Here is a 23,661-nt window from a genome sequence, read left to right on the forward strand (position 1 = left end):
AATTGCTTTGATGAAATGTGTAGATGTCCAAATACTTTTATTCATTTAGTGTGCAGAAAGCAGGCTGTGACACTAGTCACTACTCACAGACAAGCCATGAGGCAGGGCAATCAAGAGGTCCATGGTCAAATTTGAAGAGCTCATCGTAAACTAAGGGGAAAGACAGGCGTAGTCAGGTCTCAGTCTCAGTTTAGGACTCCAGAAAGGTAGCGAATCTTAAAGGGGCTAGGCAAGCGGATGATCAAAGGCAAGTCCAAGGTCAGAAAACAAAGATCGGAATATAAGAATTCATAGAGCAAACATACACCACTTGTGCTAATCTACAACTGACAGCAATCAGATACAGTCAGCCATCTAAATGGCCAGGTAATAACCCAAGACGAGAGACACCTGGAGGAAACCTGGCACACCCCAGCTATGACTGGATGGCTGGTCTGTCACTCAACACTGACTGCTCAGCATACCCCAGCCTCAAATTAGAGAGTTTAGCCGTCAGTCACAATACCAGCAGCTCAGCACATCCCTGGCTCTGATTGGACGGCTGAACGGTCACTCACAGAATCAAAGACACAATGAGTGATGGAATTGTGACACTGACAATATATATATATATATATATATATATATATATATATATATATATATATATATATATATATATATATATATATATATATATATAGTAAACTAACATGAAACTGCTTACTATGATCTCCAGAGGGGCAAGTAAAGTATTAGCATATGCTACATATTAGCCAACAGAGTTACATCCAAATACACAGCAGGTGAAGAAATGGGAGCAAACTCTCACTTTTGGGCAGCAACCATTCACCTGTAATGCTCCGAATAAGCCACACTTTATTAGTACCACTTTGTAACATAATGAGCAAGATCAGGAGACAGTGTGATATTAATGAAGGCAGACCATATTTATGCACTGGTGCATGCACTAATCCACTTATTTAATGCCTTACTGCAACATAAAGGGCTCCAATCTAGCCCCCAAGATTGTGGGGTTACAATTCAGCACTCTTGAGAATGGGTTGCAGAGTAAACACTTACCGTACTCTACTTAAAAACTCTTTTTCTCCTTCGCCTCATTGGGGGACACAAGACTGTGGGTGTATGCTACTGCCACCAGGAGGATGACACTAAGTAAATGAAAAAAAGGTTAGCTCCTCCTCCGCCGTATATACCTTCGCCCCAATTGCAGTCGAAAACCAGTTCTTGCTTAATGTTCATTGGAGGCACATGTCTGTTTTTTTTCCCAGACTTTCTTTTCTTTTCTTTTTTTCCCTTCCATGAAGATGAGACTGGGGTGACGGACCCTATTGAGAGGGTCCGATCTCCCCAAACCAACAACGGGCGAGCATGTGCGAGTGTCGCCTCCACGTAGCCTCTCCCGCAACGTGGGACAAGATAGTTCGTGTGGCCCCCACTGCATCACCAATGCCAGACTGCGGTGATGGAAGGTGGCGGGCGGTCCCTCTCCTCATCTCCTATAGGGAGCATGGAGCTAGGGTTCCTGCACCGTCCTTTTTATGCAGCCCCCCTCCCCTCTAACCTGAGCTGGAGCTGAAGCGTGATGAGGGATCACGGAGGAGGGTGGCCTGGGAGGGGTCCTGTAGCAGCGTTCCGATCCATAGCCCCATCTCCCTGGGGCCAGAGCGGTGCAGCCTCCGCTGCAAGTAGGACGTCGAGCGCTTCCGGGCGTCTGGCAGCCCTGGATCCTAGGTGCAACGCGTCCCTGGCCTAGACCTCTGTGTCTGGTGGGCCCACACCCCCCCCCCCCCCGTCGTGGGCGGATACCAAAAATCCAGCCCCCGTGGGTAGGCCGTGGGCGGAAGTCCCACCCCCTGCGATGTGTCACTTCCGGCGCCCCCCCGTGGCTCAGGTGGACGCAGAAAAATTAAGCCCCCGGCTTCGGGCCGACACTAGGTCGCGGGCGGAAGTACCGCCCCCAGGACTCCTACTTCCGGCAGCCCGCTCGCAGCTGAGGCGCACACCTTAAATCGGGAGCAGCGCTCTGCACTTCCAGGACAGTGAGGGGACACAGGACTGGGGTAGTTGCTACCCCCAACCCCCTGATTGTCTATAGGCCTGGTCCTTTTTATTCCAGAGGCCACTCTAGGCAAAAGCGGGGTGTGCATACTCAGCTCCTGCAGTCTGCAGTGCTATAGCCTGGCAGATACAGCATTTCCAGAAAAGCTAAGATGCACACGTTTCTATACGCTGCATGCATCTCCTGTCGGTCTGCTTTTCTGCAGGCGCAGAGCAAGCGATTATGCGAAGCCTGCGATTCCTAACGCGCCCAGGAGCCCTCCCCTGCGACCGAGCCCAGTGTACCAAGTCCCCCGGAATGGGCTCTATCTCTGTCACAGTGTATGGCGTCACTTACTAGAGCAATCAAGTCCCTTCGAACCCCAGATAGGGGCAGGGACAGTGGCTCGCCTGTCTTAGAGGGGTCCTCCACCTCACAGGAGCCTCCGGCCTGCAGGGGCCGCTCTCACTCCAGGCAGACGCGGGGGAAATGAACCCACACAGCGTCTCCCGGTCCATCCGGTGCCTCGGCATCCATGAGTCTGTCTCTCGCTCGCCTTCACCAGAAGTCGATAACGAGCAAAGCTCAGATTACGACTCGGACGAGCCGCTTTATTTAGATACTCCAGGGTACAAAGAAACAGTTGACAGCCTCATGGAGGCCGTCAACCAGACTCTTGGGATTGAAGATGATTCCACCTTGTCCTCAGGTCACAAGGTGTCATTTAAGCGAGTCAAGCTGCCTCATAGAGTATTTGGCTCTCACCCAGAGTTTGAGGACATAGTGCAACGACACAGGGAGTGGCCAAACAAGCGTCTATCAGGCCAGAAGGCACTCGAGGCGAGATACCCGTTTGCCCCTGATCTCCGTAAAAAATGGACATAATCCCCAACGGTAGATCCACCCATGTCATGCTTGGCCTCTAAAACCCTGTTGGTTCCTCTATCTAAGATCCCACTGACCGTCTCATAGAGAGCTTGGCTCGCTCAGTGTTTGAGGCATCAGGTTTAGCACTCACTCCCTCATTCGTGGCACCTTGGGCAGCCATGGCCATGGTTTTTTGGTCAGAATCATTGAACAGAGCCTTGCAGGGTATGGACCTACCAGCAGAGGTATCAGAGATCGCAAATCAGATCACTTTGGCCGGAGACTACTTAATGCATCTTTGGATGCGGCCAACTGCGTGGCACTCGCTGCCGCAGATGCAATCTCCATTAGGAGGGCTCTATGGTTGAGAACATGGCGGGCAGACTCAACCTCCAAGAAATCCTTGACTTCTTTGCCTTATCAGAGCGACCGCCTATTCGGAGAGGTTAGATCAGCTCATCTCTGACTCCACAGGGGGAAAGAGCAGTTTTCTCCCTCAGCAAAGGGTCAATCAGCCGTTTTGTCACCAGCTTCAGGCACATTTCCCGTCCTTTCGCAACCCCAGGTGGGCTGCAGCGACCAGTCCCGCCGCTTCAGGTCGTCCCATCCAGGACAGGGATCGTCAAGTCTCATATAGTGCTAACCCGTTGGGGAGAATGCGTACCCACCAGCCCAGGTCAAGGGGACCTAGGTCCCAGAGATCTTCAGCCAAATGACTCGAGGCAATTTCGAGGCAACACCAGCAAGGTATGCGGTCGCCTACTTTGGTTTCGCCATGTCTGGCTCACCTTCACACACAACACATGGGTAAGAGAGCTGGTGTCCTCGGGGTACAAGGTAAAATTTGTCAAGTACCCCCCCCCCCCAAGAAGGTTTTTTTCTTTCTCGTCCTCCCAAAGTAGAGGCCCGGGCAAGGGCTTTACTCAAGGCCATCGAATTGCTCCAGCACAACGGAGTCATTGTTCCCGTACCGGAGAACGAGAAATTTCAGGGTTTCTACTATAACCTGTTCACGGTCTCCAAAAAGAACGGAACTGTCAGGCCCATTCTGGACCTGAAGCTCCTGAACGGATTTATCAGGATCAGACTTTTCCGGATGGAGTCTCTCCGTTCAGTCATATCTGCCATGGGGTGGGGAGAATATTTGGCCTCTATCGACATCCAAGACGCCTACCTACACATCCCCATTTTCCTTACGCATCAAAGATTTCTACGCTTCGCCATCAACAACCTACATTTCCAGTTCGCAGCACTGCCCTTCGGGTTAGCCACCACCCCCAGAGTGTTCACAAAGGTCATGGCGGTCGTAATGGCCATCCTGCACTCCCGGGGCATAGTTGTCTTACCTTACTTGGACGTCAAGGGCCCTTCATTTCGGGCATGCGAGGAGAGTGTCAACATCACGCTAGATACTCTTTGCCGCTTAGGGTGGTTGGTCAATCTGAAGAAATCATCCCCTGTTCCAGCTCAGAGGATTTCCTTTTCAGAGATGATCTTCGACACTTCCGGAGGGTTGGTAATTCTCCCTTAGGACAAGACCCTAGCTCTCAGGCAGGGAGTCCGGACACTTCGCCAACCAGTCCCTCATACCATTTGTTTCTGCATGAGGATCCTTGGAAGAATGGTGGCAGCAATGGAAGCGATTCTGTTTGCCCAGCTCCATCTTCGCCCCTTGCAGCACGCCCTCTTGTCATCCTGAGACAGGAACCCACTCACTCTCTATCGCCGCTGCCAGTTGTCTGCGCAGGTCAGACAGGCACTCGGGTGGTGGACAATCAGTTCCTCCCTACTCCAGGGGAAACCTTTTCCCCCAGACCTTTTGGCTGGTGGTCACAACCGATGCCAGCCTCCTTGGCTGGGGATCGGTTTTTCGCCATCACACGACCCAGGGACGGTGGTCGCCGCAGGAGGCACGCCTCACGATCAACTTGTTAGAGATACGAGCGATCCGGCTGGCTCTGCAACATTTTCATCATCTTCTAGCAGGCCGCCCCGTCCGGATTCAATCAGACAACTCCACGGCTGTGGCCTACATAAATCATCAGGGGGGCACCCGCAGCAGGGCAGCCATGCACGAGGTGGGGCACGTCCTTCACTGGGCAGAGAGAAACCACTTGGTGATATCAGCAGTCCACATCCCGGGCGTAGAGAACTGGGCAGCAGACTTCCTCAGCCGGCAGAGTCTTGCGTCTGGGGAATGATCACTATACCCTGAGGTCTTCTGGCAAATTTGCCAATGTTGGGGAACGCCAGATGTTGACCTGATGGCCTCCAGGGTGAACGCCAAGGTGCCCGCATTTCTTGCTTGGTCCCGGGACCCGCAGGCAATCGCCGTGGATGTGTTGGTTCTTCCATGGAACCAGTTTCGCCTCCCATACCTATTTTCCCCGCTGCCACTAGTTCCGAGGGTCATCAAGAAGATCAAGGCAGATGGGGGTTCCAGTGATTCTGCTGGTCCCAGATTGGCCTCATCGGGCGTGGTACGCAGACCTGGTGCAGCTACTCGCCGACGTTCCCTGGCGGCTGCCAGAGTGCCCAGACCTACTTTCCCAGGGCCCAATCTACCACCCGAACTCAGGGGCCCTGTGTTTGACGGCTTGGATTCTGACCTGGGCTGGATTCAGCCACAATGTGGTTGCTACAATGGTTAGCGCCCGGAAGCCTACCTCAGCACGTATTTACCACCACACATGGAAGGTTTTCTTCACATGGTGTCGGGACCACGGTTGTTCCATGGTGTCGGGACCACGGATGCCATTCACTATCACACTAAAACATGACGAACCAGTGGTATAATGACTCCTCAAGGCATACACGATAAGTGACCACTATGTGGCTTTTTTGTGCCAGTTGCTAATAATGCCCTGATTATTTGATTTTGGACTCACTATTTGGGCCATTGATATGTTCATTATACCACTGGTTGGTCATGTTTTAGTGTGATAGTGAATGGCATCCAATATGATCATATTTTTGGATTTTTGATGTGATCCATGCATGTTTGTAATTCATTCATTAATTGATTATAGCATTTACAAGCAAGATTATCTTTGAGACATGAAATTATGCTAAGGCTATTTTTTCTTACATGTGTGAAAATTGGTATTTATTGATATATTTTTTTTCTTGCAAAATTACCTGCTAAATCTTTCCATCCTCTTCCCCCTTCCTATCATTTATTGTTTTCCCACCTTTGATTGTAGGGTGAGGTAGGGGCGAGAGGGTCAATCTACGTTGAGTGGGGGCAACAAAAAATCGTTCCTTTCTAGGGTGCCAACCTCCACAGCAAGGAAGGTGTTCAGATAGTATTATTGCTGGGTTTTGCAGGACTTTTTGGTCCTTAATATTGTATTTATATTGTGGAATTGTTTCAATTCCTTTTTCACGGGAATAGGTGTTTTTTAAGAATTTGTTCAATAAAAATATCTACAATGAGAAATGTTAAAAAAGATGTCAGATTAAGCTTGGCATACGTAGGAGGTAGTGATCAGCTGAACCTCACTGTTTCCCACCACAGAACGAACATTAGGATATCCAATGGGTCTGATACCTTGCTCCATCAGGATCTACCAGTTTGCTTAACCTCTTATATGCTGTGCATATTGCGAGTATGTCCTACATATAGGAAATGAGGTTTACAACGCTCAAGACTGCTAGTGTCAAATGGGAAAGCTCCCATCTTTTGTTTTTGTCTTAGCCTTTGTCCATAGTCGCTGCGTTACCGGTGTGTTCTGTTCATTTTACTAGTCAGTCGCTAATTTGTCGTTTTAGAGCTATTGATAAATGACAACTTTTGGCATATTCTGTTTGCCTACACTTCAATGCAGGAAGCAGTTTTTTTTCTTGTGCTGTGAAATCGACTTTTTATTAATTGTGAAATGAACTAAAGTGAGAACTCTTGATATTTGTACATTACTTTGCATATCTTAAGATGTATCTAAGTTTAGATTATACTAGCTGAAGAGCCCGGCGCTGCCTGGGCATAGTAACTAACTGTGGTTCGTTATAGCAAATTATAATTATCCTCCATCCCATACTCCCGTGCCCATATACCCATCATACATATCCACGATCCCATAGGCCCGTGCCCATATACCCATCATACCTATCCTCCATCCCATAGTCCCATGCCCATATACCCATCACACATCCTCCATCCCATAGTCACATGCCCATATACCCATCATACATATTCGCCATCCCATAGTCGAGTGCCCATATACCCATCACACATCCTTCATCTCAGTCCCATGCCCATATACCCATCATACATATCCTCCATCCCATAGTCCCGTGCCCATATACCCGTCATACATATCCTTCATCTCATAGTCCCGTGCCCATATACCCGTCATACATATCCTCCATCCCATAGTCCTGTGCTCATATACTCATCACACATCCTCCATCCCATAGTCCCGTGCTCATATACCCATTATGACATCATCATCACCATGGCAACCGTTATGACATAACCGTCAACATTGCAACCTATGATGAATCAGCGTCGCCATGGCAACCATTGTGACATCATAATGAAGGGCGGGGCTTGATGCACACACACTTTTTCCCCATTATGTAGATAGGGGCAAAATTGTTTGGTGAATTGGAACACGCGGGGGTTAAAATTTCACCTCACAACATAGCTTAGGACACTCTTGGGGTCCAGACGTGTGACTGTGCCAAATTTTGTGGCTGTAGCTGCGACGGTGCGGATGCCAATCCCGGACATACACACATACACATATATACACACACACACACACACACACACACACACACACACACACACACACAGAGCTTTATATATTAGATGTCAATTCTAAACCTTGTATGATGTATGAGTGCAGATATTACCCTAAATCCTTCTTGCACTTAATCATTTTTTCCCATTATGCAGGGTGGTGCCCTTCTTGGAGGGGTGAATGCATTACACACTGCGTTCCCAGAAAATCCACTGGAGCAGTACCAAATGCAGTGTGAGCTCCTCTTAGATAGGCTTGGTCTCCACAACATATTACAAGAAGAATTGCAAAGGTTGGAGCGGTAAGTAAGCATGCCTGTGTGGTGTCTCTTGATGAACAGATGAAATGATTCAATGCCATGACTGACAACAATATTGCCGTGTGAGGTCAACTTCAGTACACTGGAGTGAGCGCTAGTTAAATGCTCGAAAGTGGTCTCGTTGAGACCGCCAAGTTGCCCCCGCGCCATGACATGCAAGTTTCAGATCATCTAAGATGCAAAGCGACCAAATATGTCTACATTGCTGTGTGATTTAGCATTGACATAAGACACTCTTTGGCTGCGTAACTAGTGTCGCTGCCAACGTCGCCATCTGACCTTTGCCTTAACAGTTGCAAAGTGGCATGGGGAATTGATCATGCGGGTAAAACACAGGGCACAATATAAAAAGAGGGAAAAAATCATTTTGTCAAGTTGGGATGATAAGACCTGGTATTCTATTGGGATTCCATCAATAAAATATCATATAAATGTCAAATATATGCAAATTGTTTTATACATGTTCTAAATTGCTTTGTAAATTTAAACAAATTGTTGGGTTTTATGTTGAAAATATTGTCAATAAAGGTGATTTATGGTTTTATTTAAGAAAGTCTTAATTTCTGTATAAGTAAAGAGTTTTACAACTGTATCCAGAAATGCGATTTTTGTAAACAAGCCAGTGCATTAAAGTGATCTTTTCACCTTGGAAAACGCTATTTACATGTAGAAATAGGGTAAATCGGGAGATAAATGGCGTTACTGAAAGTGTGGCTACCAGGAAAAATTGAATGGATATATGGATATCCACCCGGGAGCCGCCAGCTTTCAGTGGTGCAGGGAGCGATTAGTCACCCCTTGCAGCACCAATATACTGTGAGCTGTAAGCACGCCCTGGGCCTTTGATTGTTAGACGACTCTGCAGTCTAGAATGAGCTGCCAATCTAATTGCAAGGGCGTGTTTTACAGTTGTAAGCTTACTATAGCCATTCCGTGTATCTGCACACATCTATGAAAGCTGGCGGCTCCCAAGAGGAAATAATTTCATTTTCTCCTGGTAGCTGCGCTTTGAGTAAAGCAGCCGGGCAGCATTGTAAGGCTCCTTACCTGCATATTAACCCAATATCTGCAAGTAAACAGCATTTTCCAAGGTGGTTTGGAGCAAATTGGTATTAAAACTTAACATTTAATTCACAACATTTAAAATCCTAAAGTGCCAAGAAGTGCATTAAAAAGTGCTCGTGCTATAGTGCAAACAAACCATCAACCTGTGCTATACCGCTTTCTTATTATTCTCTATATTAAAGGACCAATATTCTTTTGATAACTTGGTGTATTTCACCTGGATATCAATCTCAATATCTCTTTGGAGATTGTTCCTTTAGTACCAGTATATAACACATTGACATAAATATCCAAATAATAACCAGTTCTGGATCCCACCACAATGGCTACACAAATATATCCTCCGTAGTGTGACTGTGTTTCTATCAGGCAGTTAAGCCCCACATACATCCACTCATGGATCATATCCTGTTGCGTGTCTTTTTTTTTTTTTTTTTTTAAATAAAGCGGTTTAAAAACATAGAAGTCTCATACTCATGGAGTAGTATAGATCCAAATCTAATATATAAAGCTCAAAGTGTGTATGTATGTGTGTATGTATGTATGTGTGTGTGTATGTCCGGGATAGGCATCCGCACCGTCGCAGCTACAGCCACAAAATTTGGCACTGTCACACGTCTGGACCCCGAGAGCGTCCTAAGCTATGTTGTGAGGCGAAATTTTAACCCCGCGCGTTCCAATTCACCAAACAATTGCCCCTATCTACATACTGGGTGAAAAAGTGTGTGCGCGTCAAGCCCCGCCCCTCATTGTGATGTCACAATGCACCTATTTGCATACTGGGGAAGCAGTGTGTGCGCGTCAAGCCCCGCCCTTCATTATGATGTCACAATGGTTGCCATGGCGACGCTGATGTCATCATAGGTTGCAAGCCCTGCCGCCGCTCATTATGATGTCATAATGGTTGACCATGGGATGGAGGATGTGTGATGGGTATATGGGCACTGGACTATGGGATGGAGGATGTGTGATGGGTATATGGGCACTGGACTATGGGATGGAGGATATGTATGACGGGTATATGGGCACGGGACTATGGGCTGGAGGATATGTATATGGGCACTGGACTATGGGATGGAGGATATGTATGACTGGTATATGGGCACTGGACTATGGGATGGAGGATATGTATGACGGGTATATGGGCACGGGACTATGGGATGGCGGATATGTATGATGGGTATATGGGCACGGGACTATGGGATGGCGGATATGTATGATGGGTATATGGGCATGGGACTATGAGATGAAGGATGTGTGATGGGTATATGGGAACTCGACTATGGGATGGTGAATATGTATGATGGGTATATGGGCATGGGACTATGGGATGGCGGATATGTATGATGGGTATATGGGCACGGGACTATGGGATGGAGGATATGTATGATGGGTATATGGGCACGGGCCTATGGGATGGTGGATATGTATGATGGGTATATGGGCACGGGACCATGGGATGGAGGATAATTATAATTTGTTATAACTAACCACAGTTAGTTACTATGCCCGGGCAGCGCCGGGTTCTTCAGCTAGTATTAAATAAAAAGGATCTATCATATATTAACCCTCATAGTGAGTTATTGTGCCATTTATACTCATCTGAGGTGTTGTACATTCATACACCGATGCCTGTATCCGCGCTTCTTATTCAATGGGGGTCAATTCCATAGCATATCACGGCGCCTTTGCTAGGTTGACTCTATCCCAAACAATGTCACCCAACGCGTTTCATCTCTAGAATCATCAGGGGATATATGACATTTCACATCTGTTATGAGACATAGCGCGCAAGTATCCTAATTGACTTGCATTCAAAAGACCCCATGTGTAGCGTCTGTTTCCGGACACCAGGTCCTCCACTTCCGGCTTGTGGAGCGCATGGGTTCATGATTGAACCGCAAGCATACTTCCTTCTGTATGTCACTCAAACCGGCAATGTCATATCCGGTTTCTAATGCGCAATACCGTCACTCTGGAGCGCTCACATGATCAGGCTGTATCCCTAGTAACCTTGTGTTATAGACTAAACCCACGTGATCACAGACCTTCTGCGGCACCGTGGTCTGATCATCTAGTGACAAGTATATGTTGTTACCCTTAATTAGGTATATTACTTCTCATAAAACCTTTGGGGAAACATATATCTCAAATATGCAAGTCATAAAGTATAAAAAGTAGCCAGTTATGAAGACATTTTCAGGAACGCTAAAATCCAGTATTCTTTATACACTAGTATCATGGTACTGAGGTATTCAACAAACAAGTCTTATATTAAGCGTATTTTCAGAAGATGTAGTTTTATTAAAAATTCATGGGGGTAGATGTTGCATGTAATTATTCGGACACGACTGATCTTCCTAATATGTATGGAAAGATAGAAAGGGTGCTCTTCTAAATCTCTCCCTATTAATCCCTAACTGGATTTTCCCTGCCTCATGCGGATGTTGGCACCCTAAGACCTGCGCAAGTGGCGCCCCCACTCGACGGCGGCTCACCCTAGTCTAATTACCCCTATATACAAACTCCCTACAAGAAGGAAGAATAGGTAAGCTGTTCTTTGAGACCTTTAGGGTTCACTGTTTGCAAACTGAAAATCCAGACGGTTTCTCTTTGGAGAATGTGTTTATCCCAGTCCCCTCCTCTTTGATGTTAGTATACCTTTTCTATTCCCATAAAATTGATGGCCTTAGTGTCACCATTATGGGTGTTATTAACATGGTTTGCCACTGGAGTATCTCTTCTGTTAATGATGTCTCTATGATGCTCTCCTATTCTTTTTCTCAGCTCTCTCCTGGTCTTGCCTATGTATTCTAGGCCACAATTGCATGTCATCTTACATACTATTCCCACTGATCTACAATTAATGAATTGTTTAATGGGGTAGGTTTTTCTTGTGACTTTACTCGTGAAATCTTTTCCTTGCAAATTTGTTGCACAATATTTGCAGTTACCACATTTAAAGCAACCCTTTGGTTGGTTTCCCAACCATGTGGCATTTGTAGAGGTATTAGGAGTATAGTGGCTGCTTACCAACCTATCTTTAATTGAGCGACCTTTTTTGAAAGTAATCTGTGGTGTCGGGGAGATGACCTCTGTTAGGTCCTTATCCATCCTGAGTATCGGCCAATGTCGTTTGATGATCTCTTAGATCATTTTCCCCGTTTGAGTATTTATTTATAAATCTGCTGGAATTGTTATCTGTTACTCTACGGGCAGGGGTTAAAAGATCTTTTCTCTTTCTGGCTGCTGATGTCTTATAGGCCGCTTTGAGAATCCCATCCGGGTATCCTCGCTCTGTGAATCGTATCCTCAAATCATCTGCCTGCTCTTTAAAGATCCTCTGGTTAGAGCAGTTCCTTCTAATATGAAGGTATTGCCCTTTGGGAATGCCTTTTTTGAAGGAGGTAGGGTGACTTGAATCCCATCTCAAAAGAGAATTTGAGGAGGTGGATTTTCTATAGGTCCTAGTCACCAAACGGCCATTTTCCCCTCGTTCAATTGGCACATCCAAAAAGGGTAATCTATGAAAATTGGCCTCAAAAGTGAAGCTTAGGCCAATTTCATTCTGTTTTAGACCCTTGACGAATTCACAAAAGCTGTCCTCATTGCCTCTCCAGATAACAAAAACATCATCGATGTAGTAGCGGAGCCAGAGGACGATATTGTCCTCCGCTACATCTGTGGATTCTCTGAAAACGATATTTTCCTCCCACCAGCCCAGGAGCAGATTTGCATAAGATGGCGCACAAGGGCTGCCCATCGCAGTGCCCCTGAGCTGATGGAAGTACTTACCGTCAAACATAAAGTAATTTTTTGTCAAATAGAATTCTAATGCTTTCATAACGAAATTGTTATGTTCATTGAACTGTCGTCCCCTTGATTTAAGGTAGTATTCTGTAGCCACCATACCCCTCTCATGGGGAATGGACGAATAAAGGGCTTCTACATCGATTGAGCCTAAAATCATGTTAGCATCCAACTCAATGTTATCCAATTTCAATAGAAGATCAGTCGTGTCATGGGTATATGAACTAAGGGATGTTACAAATGGCCTTAAAATTTTGTCCAAATATATCCCCAGATTTTGGGTGATGCTGCCAATTCCAGATACTATGGGTCTTCCCTTTAGGGGATTAAGACCCTTGTGCACCTTTGGTAAACAATAAAAGGTTGCAACTACTGGGTGGAGAGGTATCAAGAATTCTCTCATCATTATCCGTTTTTTATGGAAGACTTCATTTATAAGTACTTTCAACTCCTTGATATGAGTCTGTAGGATTACAATCAAGCTTCTCATATCCCATACTTTCTTGTAAGAGGGAGTAGCAAAGTGCTCTATATTGGGTATCATCCATTACCACAATGTTACCCCCTTTGTTGGAGGGTTTTATTATTCTGCTCCTATCTCTTTCAAGTTCTATTAGGCCATCCATCTCTGCCTTAGTGATATTATGGAACCTGCGTTTCTTTTGTTTATCAAGTTCCATCAAAACTCTAGAAACCAAATTTGAAAATACATCAATAGCACTCAAATCATTACCCATAGGTGGCATACGTTTGCTCTTGTTTTTAAGATCCGTGAATGGTCCTCCCCCCCCCCCCCCCCCATTCATTAGGGTCTGGATCCCTCAGATGGTAGAGAAATCTGACATCTCCCAATAAATCTTCATCAATACAAAGTTCAGCACAGCTTTTTTTGTCATTAGTAATGAAATGTTTTTTCCATCTTAATTGGCGCATAAATAGAATCAAATCTTTTATTGCTGCAAAACTTTCAAAATCTTAGGTGGGGATGAATGACCTACCCTTACTGAAAAATGAGACTTCTATGTTTTTAAACCGCTTTATTTCAAAAAAGACACGCAACAGGATATGATCCATGAGTGGATGTATGTGGTGCTTAACTGCCTGATAGAAACACAGTCACACTACGGAGGATATATTTGTGTAGCCATTGTGGTGGGATACAGAACTGGTTATTATTTGGATATTTATGTCAATGTGTTATATACTGGTACTAAAGGAACAATCTCCAGAGAGCTATTGAGATTGATATCCAGGTGAGATACACCAAGTTATCAAAAGAATATTGGTCCTTTAATATAGAGAATAATAAGAAAGCGGTATAGCACAGGTTGCTGGTTTGTTTGCACTATAGCACGAGCACTTTTTAATGCACCTTTTGGTACTTTAGGATTTTTAATGTTGTGAATTAAGTGTTAAGTTTTAATACCAATTTGCTCCAAACTAAATTAAATCCATACTGGTATGTCGGCCCCTGCTTTACAATCATTTTCCAAGGTGACCGATCTCTTTTAAGACAAAAGCCATAAAGTTCATCGCATCTAAACATTTTCTTTTATACTTGTTCTTTACAGGCAACAAAATGAAGAGTCTGGCCAGTCTGAAACAAATCTTTCCAATTGTCCCGTAGAGGACAATGTGCATCCTCACTGTTCACAGCCAGGCGACTCGATTGTGAAGATTTACCCTGAAACTACTAGACTTTCAGATGCTCAGACTTCAACGGAAGTTACAGTGGGTAATGACCAGAAATGTCCCGATGTTTCTAATCCATTACAAAAGCAAAGCAGAGAAAGTAACCAGCAAGCTGAACCGTCCATGAAGACCAGCAATGACCAGACGTCGAGTCTATTTGAGAACCATATCAGCATGTGTAGTGATTCCAGTCTTGGGTGGTATGATTCCATCTCATCAGAGCAGCAGACCTTAGAAGTGTCTCCTATTCCTAAAACTGCAGAAAGTTATACTGGCATAAAGCTACAGCCTGGAATACAGCCAGGACTTGGGGAAACCAGCAATAGTGATAAAGGTGCGGTTCCTGAAGAGGCGGAAGGAAAAATACAATCAGGGAAAGGCTCAAGTCACACAAGAGTTAATCATTTGCCAAACGAAGTCATTACAGAGCATGTCTCAAAGAAATGGCAAAGGTTGAATAAAAAGTCACTGAAAACTGCACTTGGTTCCAAGCAATGTGGGGAAAGTAGTGATGTCTCAGGAGTGGATAATCCCATGTCCTCGGGGCCTCTTCATAGTACACCTGCACGTGGCAAGAAAAGAAGTCTTGTTCAAGTTGATCCAGAAGAAAGTAGATCAGGAGCTCAGGATCCAGAGATGCATGCCAGATTAGCCCAACTAGCCAAGTTTACATTTAAACAGAAGACAAAAATGACACGCTGTCCTGGAAGAGAAGGTGAAAATATCGATAAGAAAAGTCAGGGTGGTGGAAAAGACCTGCCAAAGCCAGAAGCTGCTTCTGCAGGGAAACTACTGAGATTACTGACGGGATCCGTCACTGCAGATCACAGAGGTTCTGTTCCAATGAAGGAAGCAAAGGATTTGTCAGGGGCCACCATCACAGACGGTGCCATAAGTCATGCACTACCTCCCCCTGCATGTTCAGGTGAGGCATCACACTGCAGAAAGGTGTCCTCTAGTACTCTGGCCAAACTGGCCAAATTTTCTTTCTCATCAGTGTCTGAAAACAAAACTGCTGAAGTGCTTGCTGTCCCCTGCAACAATACCCCAAAATCTCCTGAGAACCAGCACTCTAAAAGGAAATGTTTCCAGCTGGACCCACCCTTCATTCGGACTGCCGTAACATGTAAATCTCTCTTTTCTACCACAGACTTAGATGATGAAACGCTAGACTTTGATTGGAGTCATGAGGTCAAATGATTTGTATAAAACACCAGTGTCCTCATCATACTCCATTGGGAGAATGTTGTCCCAGATCTGTACAGCAGGTGGCAGTGCAGGCTGCCTTCTCCTGGTCCACGATGGGTTCTCTCATTCTCTACACCTCGCTTTGAGAACTTTTCAGATGGAGCCGGCTGCATTGCCAAGAACCATGTGCAATAGTGTGATGAAGACTGACAGATGTTTGATTTAACCAAGTTGTGTTTTATCATGGAGTATCTGTCAACAGACGTGGTGGTACATGACTGTAATAAACTGTTTTCAGAACTATGTTTTTGAGTGACGTTCTTTATATGTAACGTAAATGACATTGTTTCCAGGACTGGTAAGACGTCTGCCTGCCTTTATACTATGACCTTGGAATCCCTTATTTTTTGGCCATACATTATATCTGGTCATGTATGGTAAGTTTAAGTTGCTGTGGTCTGGCAGTATACTCCCATTTTGCTGTAGGCCTATTATTGAGGGTGAACGTATTCTCGGAGTAATGATGCTTTAGCCAGAGCTGGTATTTTCTGGACTCCTCATTTAGGAAAAAAAATAGTTTCTGATATTGCAAAGATCTTTGATTGGCACTCCTGATTCATGGAGAGGTGCATGCCTTTTTGTGAATCTGGAGCGTCTGACGAATAGCGTGCTCCTCCATGTGCCATGTCTGAAATCTTTCTCCAGTCCGTGACTGGAGTGAGATTTCTGGCATAGGGGAAGCTGCTGCTTTTCAGGAATTAGATGTCACTCCTCCACCATACCTTTGTTCCGTATCATCTCTGCTCATTTTATTGGTGTTGGGGGAAATTAGTGTAAAACCTCTGAGTTGTGTCTTTTCAAAGCTTTGAGGCCCTTATAAAAGGAACTGAGCTGAGTAACCTACAGACAGTGTCAGGTCGGCGTCGTAGTACTAATTAACCCCCAAAGGTTTTTTGCACTTTAATGACCAGGCCAATTTTTGCAATTCTGACCACTATCCCTTTATGTGGTTATAACTCTGGAACACTTCCATGGATCCCGGTGATTCTGACATTGTTTTTTCGTGACATATTGTACTTCATGTTAGTTGTAAAATTTCTTTGCTATGACTTGCGTTTATTTATGAAAAAAACCCCTGAAATTTGGTGAAATTTTTGAAAATTTCGCAATTTTCCAACTTTGAATTTTCATGCCCTTAAATCACAGATATGTCACACAAAATAGCTAATAAGTAACATTTCCCACATGTTTACTTTACGTCAGCACAATTTTGGAACAAATTTGTTTATTTTGTTAGGAAGTTATAAGGGTTAAAAGTTGACCAGCGATTTCTCATTCTTACAACAAAATTTACAAATCCACCTCACATTTGAAGTCAGTTTGAGGGGTCTATACGATAGAAGATACCAATAAGTGACACCATTCTAAAAACTGCACCCCTGAAGGTGCTCAAAACCACATTTAAGAAGTTTATTAACCCTTCAGGCGCTTCACAGGAATATTTGGAATGTGGGGGAAAAAAAATGAACATTTAACTTTTTTATAAAAAAAATTACTAAAGATCCAATTTTTTTTCATTTTGACAAGGGTAACCGGAAAAAGTGGACCCCGAAATGTGTTCTGTAATTTCTCCTGAGCATGCCAATATCCCATATGAGGGAGAAATCCACTGGCGCACAGCAGAACTTGGAAGGGAAGGAGCGCCATTTGACTTTTTGAATGCAAAATTTCCTGGAACAACTGGCGGACGCCATGTCGCATTTGGAGAGCCTCTGATGTGCCTAATCAGAGAGAGTCCCCAACAAGTGACACCATTTTGGAAACTGGACCCCTCAGGGAACTGATCTAGATGTGTGGTGAGGGCATTGAACCCTTAAGTGCTTCACAGACGTTTATAATGTTGAACTGTAAAAATAAAAAAAAAATTTCACCATAAATATGTTGTCAGCAAAAAAATATTGCATTATCATAAGGGTAACAGGAGAAATTGCACCATACAATTTGTTGGGCAATTTCTCCTGAGTACGCCGATATCCAATATGAGGGGAAAAAAACTACTGTTTGGGCGCTTGGCAGGGCTCGGTAGGGAAGGAGTGTCATTTGACTTTTTGAATTTAAAATTTCCTGGAATCATTAGCAGACGTCATGTCTCATTTGCAGAGCCCCTGGTGTGCTTAAACAATGGAAGCCCCCCACAAGTGACCCCATTTTGGAAACTAGACCCCTCAAGGAATGTATTTTGATGCAGGGTGAGCATTTGAACCCCCAGGTGCTTCCCAGAAATTTATAACGTTGAGCTGTGAAAATAAAACACATTTTTCTCCCCAAAAATTTTATTTTAGCCCCAAATTTTGCATTTTCAAAAGAGTAACAGGCAAAATTCCACCATACAATTTGTTGTGCATTTTCTCCTAAGCACACTGATATGTGGGGGAATACTTCTTCTGCGGCACCATATTGGAGTTCAGATTTTGCTGGACTTGTTTGAGGATGCCATGCAGGGCTGTGGAGTCGGTAAGCCACAGTTGCGACTCCGACTCCTGGATTTTATCAGGCTCTGGCTCCGACTCCGACTCCTTCATAAATGGCCAATTCATAACAACAAATTTACTGTTGTAAAATATTAAACATCGTGCTTATTCAGTTTCTCACCATCATATAAGTAATCAGACCACTTAGAGCAAAAACTACATTTATTAGAATACAATTAGTATATAGCAAATAACTTTTATAAACTTTTCTAAACTGTAAGTAAATATGCAATAAACACTTTTATGCAGTTAATAAGAAGAAATCTATAAATTTGTCCTCAGAAAAAGTATTGCCTCTGTCAGATCCTCCTTCATGGATGCCCTCAGATCTGATCTAATTATTTTGAGAGCAGAGAACATCCTCTCTACACTAACTTGTGTTGGTGGCAAAGCAGTAACCACTCGGGCAACATCTCTGACAATGTCAGGATACAGAGGAATCGCTTGTTGCACTGTTATTTTTGATGAACGGTCAAATTTCTCAATTTCTTTTAGTGCACATGAAAAATTCTGCTGAAATGTACTGGCTGTGTTCCTTGATGGGGATGACTCTTCTTCTATGCGGGAACGCTTTGCACGGTCCTTGTGATCCAAATATTTTTCGAAATTAAATTCTTCATCAGTTGATGATGAGGGTGAAGATGTGGCAGGACGACCAAATTCTTCTTGTTCCTCCTGACTGTTCTGCAACCCTTTCATCCTTACTGCTATTTCAAACAGAGCTTCTTTTCCTTTACTTAGCTGTTGATCATCTAGACGAATCCGATGCATTGGGTCTACATAAACAGCTGCCAAAAGAATGTTATTTTGTAATAGTAGCTCCTCTCTCCGTTTCATTGATGTACCAATGCCACTTGCAATTAACCCTCCTCTTTGGGACAGGCGAAACATCAGGTTCTTCCACTCCTTTAAGAAAATACCTGGAGTTAAGTCCTCTGCTTGTAATTTTTTAGTCACTGTAAATGGGTGCTCTAGCAATTTTTCCAGCTCAGTCACCTGATTCCACTGACTTTCATTTAGCGTCAGTTGAGGGTTAGCCATGTCTACAAGAAAGGTTTTCAGTTCAACCAAGCGCTGAATCATTAAGTAAGTACTGCCCCATCGTGTGGCTTGATCAATAATTGCCCCTTTTCCAGCACGTCTCTTCAAAATTGAGTCAACTTTAGGGGTTCTGGCAACAGTAGCCAATTTTCTCACCTTGCCAATCAGTGCAGCAGCATGTCCTTCTTGCAGACTGTCTCTTATAGCCAGCTGTAGCGTATGCACAACACAGCGCATGTGATGAATGAAAGAACATATTGACACAGTTTCAACAAGATCTAAACTATCATGTTGCTGTTCATCTGAAGCAACTTCAGTTTGCTCCTCAGTTACAATACTGTGTTCCTCTATTTCAAACATTTCTGTGTCTGTGGACCCAGAATGTTCTTCTAGCTGCTGGTCACCATCATTACTCTCATTCATTAGCTTAATAGTACTTATATTTGAAGCATTGTCAGTTACGACAGAAAGAACTTGCTCTTTTTTAAGTTCATAGTCTTGCAGAACCTTTTCCACCAAGACCTGGAGAAACTCACTGGTGTGATGAGCTTTGGTGTCTTTTACTGCCAATGTCTTGTAACTATTTCATTTTTGTCACAAACAAATCGGACATTGATGGCAAAATAGTTCACTCTGACGTGTGCAGGCATCCATTTTAAGAAACAGAAAGCGTCCCTTGAGAGTTTTTTTAAGTTCTTCCTTTTGTTTAAAAGCTTCTTCGATTACTAATTTTCTAATACTCTCTCTCTCCAGAGAAACACCAAGCTTGCGGGCCATTTCCCCATTCAGACACATAAAAGCTGGTCGTGAAAATAATGACATAGGCACACTATCCTTTACAACAAGCTCTATGATCTGTTTTTTAAATGTATCTACTGTCATTGTCACAGTAACTTTGTCACTGACAAAATATCTTGCAACTGATGGCTGCAAAGTTCTCTGCTCCTTTGTTTGGCTGGAAGAGCTGGGCACTGGTTCATTGGTTTGGATGCAGTCTTTCTCATCCACTGCTTTCAGTACTTCTGGATGAAAGCGCTGTAAATGTCTCTTTAGATTAGAAGCTCTGGTAGGAGCATTTTTATCTTTGCCTGAATAAGCACTCATCTTGGCTTCACAGCATTTGTTTTCGTCTGGATCATTTGTCATACACTGACAGACATAATGTTTTCTGTCTTGAGTAATGGTGAAATGTTCAAATACAGCTGATTTAATGTGATGCTTCTTTGACATTCTCAGGTTTTTAATTCTGCATTCACAATCCAAATGACAATTGTTTTTCCTAAAAACAATTGTACTAAATTATTGCCAGGTCGTACAACTGATATAGTGGTCAGTAATACTGTTATTATTCCTCATGTACTCACAGTTAACTGATGCAAAGTTTGTTGAAAGGATAATACTTCTTACAGTCTTCCTCTTCTGAGTAGCAGGCAGCTGTGAGATGCTTGGAAGACGCACACCTAGTATGATCTAGTCTAGAGGAGGAGCTTTACTACTAAGAATTTGCAACACATTTTCACTTTCAGTTTCATACATTGTAAGTAGGGGGGTTGGGGCAGCATGAGGTTAACCAAGTATAAGATTAGATAAGGGCAGTGGAGAACAGTGACACACAAGAAGTAAGAAATGTCTCTATCTCCAGCAGAACTGCTTATCACTGTTGTTCATAGTTTGATAGAACATATATATTTGAGTAACATTTATAAAATTCATATGAAAGTTCAATTATGAAATATTAATACATTTTTTTTAAAGCTGGAGTCGGTACATTTCTACCGACTCCGACTCCAACCAAAACTAACTCCGACTCCACAGCCCTGGTGCCATGTCACATTGACAGAGCCTCAGAGGTGCCAGAACAACAGAAACTCCCTATATGTGAACTCATTTTACAAACTACACTCCCTAATGAATTCATCTAGTGGTGCAGTGATCATATTAACACCACATGTGCCTCACAGAATTTTATACCACTGAGCTGTGAAGAAAGAATAAATAAAATTTTTACCACTAAAATGTTTTGGCCCCCGGGGGCGTGGCTATGGAGTGAACAGGAGAGGACGCTTACCGAGAGAGCTCCTCATGATCCTGCAGTATCCTGAGATTTAGACCCTTTCTGCCTGGCATACTTGGAGCGGCACGGACCCCTGTGGACAGCGGGACCCCCTCTGGACCATCGTAGGAGGACAGGAGCGGACTTCTATCAGCGGGAGACCGGGGAGACTGGAGCGGGCGCCTGCTTCCCCACGAGGCCGCGGCCATCTTGGGCGCGCGACTCTAATACAGAGAGCTGCGACGTCGCTGCACTGCTGCTCAGGTAGCGAAGATAACGACTCAGAACGGGGAGGACGCGCGGTGAGTGCCCTGGAAAATTGTGCCCTGCGTGTTCTTTCCCCTCAGCCATTTTACCTCTGCACTGGCCTGCGTTAGTATTGTGGGAGGCCTTGCACACCCTCCCCCCGCGGCTGTCGTCTCTGTGGGCACCCCACTCCCTCCTCTGGCCACAAGGAACATTAACTATTCAATGTGAATCGCTGCCCTCTTAATTTCACGTGCCCCCCCCCCCCTCATCTCTGTGGCCTGAGCCATAATTAGTTATTAATAATCCTGCTGTGCGTACTGCCTGCGGTGGACATTTTCAGAGCACATATCTCCAGCTTTCTTACTGGGTCGGACTGCAGCAGCCAAGAGCAGATTTTAAGGGTCGGGAGTGGCAGCAGAAAAACTAAAGGAGTATGCAAGACCCGATCCCTCTGAAAGTGCACGACTCCTGAGGAATACCTCCTCCCAAGTTCCCAAGTTCAACGTAAGAATCGACCTTCGGGGGGTGAGGAGGAGGCTCAGCAAGAGGAATTGACCCTTAAACAGGCGTCTGAGCAATTGATTTCCCTCACCAGAACATCTCTGACGGAAAAAATTGAGGATGTTTACACGGAGGTGGGGAGACTTCGTCATGATATACAGGCCATGAAGGGACGCATTACAGAGGTGGAGACGAGGGTGTCTAAAGTGGAGGATTCCGTCACACCTATGGAGGCCAAGTTGACAAAAGTGGCGAGCTCCATGAATGCTTGGAAGCAAAAAGCGGATGACTTGGAGAACAGGATGAGCCGGAATAATATTCGCATCATTGGTCTGCCTGAACGCTCGGAGGGTCAACATCCTGAGCAGTTTCTCGAAGACTGGCTTAAGACCTCCCTGGGAAATGATTTCTCGTCAGTGTTCGCTGTTGAAAGGGCTCATAGGGTCCCTACAAAACCTCTGCCTCCAGGGGCCCCACCTCGGCCCTTTCTGGCACGCCTCCTCAATTGTAAGGACAGAGATACCATTCTGCGTCTTGCAAGGCAAAAAAGTCCCATTAAGTTCAATAATGCTGTGATCTCCATCTTCCCGGACTTTTCCATGGAACTGCAGAAGCAGCGGGCACAATTCATTGAGGTCAAGAAACGGCTCAGGGAAAGAAATATTATGTACTCAATGATATATCCGGCCCGACTTCGGGTTGTTCACGGAGGTACCTCCGTGTTCTTCACGGATCCGGCGGGGGGGCAACTGGCTGCGGTCCCATGGGGGATCCCCTGCAAAGGAATCCTGATGTGATGGCTGTTAATTTAGATCCTTTTATTTAAAGGTCAAATTGGAACTTTCTTGGCGGGTATCTGGTTACCAACAATACCGGACACTCTGCTCAGTGATGGTATCCCCTTGCCTATTTTTTGATGGGGGCGTGAGACTATGCTCCTATATTGTTAGGTTCTTGTTTTGTTTTCTCTTTTTCAAAAGTTTTTGTTTTTCTGGTTATTTAGGTAAATGCCGCAGCCGATGCCAACTCTACTATCTAGGTGATATCTCTGCATTTTGTTCGGGCACCGCTATGTAACATACATGGATGGGCGGAAATGAGTTCTGAATTGATATGCATGACCTGGAATGTAAGAGGTATAAAAAAAACCCCGGAAGAAAATTCAGGTGTTCTCACAAATTAGGCAATATCGTCCTCACATTGTGGCCCTGGTTGAGACACACCTGACCAGAGATACTGTTCGGTGCGTGCAAAAACCGTGGGTACAATGGTTTATACATGCTTTTCATACCAGCTATTCAAGAGGGGTTTCATTGTTAATCCATAAAGATGTTCAATGGGAGACCAGAGAGGCCCGGAAAGATCCTGAGGGACGGTTTGTGTTCGTACATGCGTTGATCAACTCTCAGAAATGTTATTCTGTGTATTTACAATCCCCCTCCGGCCAATATGTCAATTATCCAGAAGGCACTGAGCTTTGCCCTAAATTACCCAGATGCACATGTCATTTGTATGGGTGACTTTAATCTAGTCATGAATAATCATCTTGATAAACTGAG

General features: G+C 44.6%; 1 protein-coding gene across 2 annotated transcripts in view; it reads left to right on the forward strand.

Moving 5' to 3' along the window:
* Positions 1 to 23,661, forward strand: part of MCM9 (minichromosome maintenance 9 homologous recombination repair factor) — a 135,977-nt gene that overhangs the window by 101,480 nt on the left and 10,836 nt on the right. The window contains exons 12-13 of one of the 2 annotated variants that reach the window (XM_073575928.1): positions 7,809 to 7,954; positions 14,419 to 16,030. The exons of the other annotated variant lie outside the window; for it this stretch is intronic. Coding sequence (XP_073432029.1) covers positions 7,809 to 7,954; positions 14,419 to 15,739 — 1,467 coding nt within the window. The 3' untranslated portion in view covers positions 15,740 to 16,030. Of the gene's footprint in view, positions 1 to 7,808; positions 7,955 to 14,418; positions 16,031 to 23,661 lie in introns of those variants that run through there. 2 annotated transcript variants of the gene reach the window in all.

The sequence above is a fragment of the Dendrobates tinctorius genome, unplaced genomic scaffold (assembly GCF_039654945.1).
Source record: "Dendrobates tinctorius isolate UK_male_01 unplaced genomic scaffold, ASM3965494v1 ptg000046l, whole genome shotgun sequence".
Taxonomy (NCBI): Eukaryota; Metazoa; Chordata; class Amphibia; order Anura; family Dendrobatidae; genus Dendrobates; species Dendrobates tinctorius.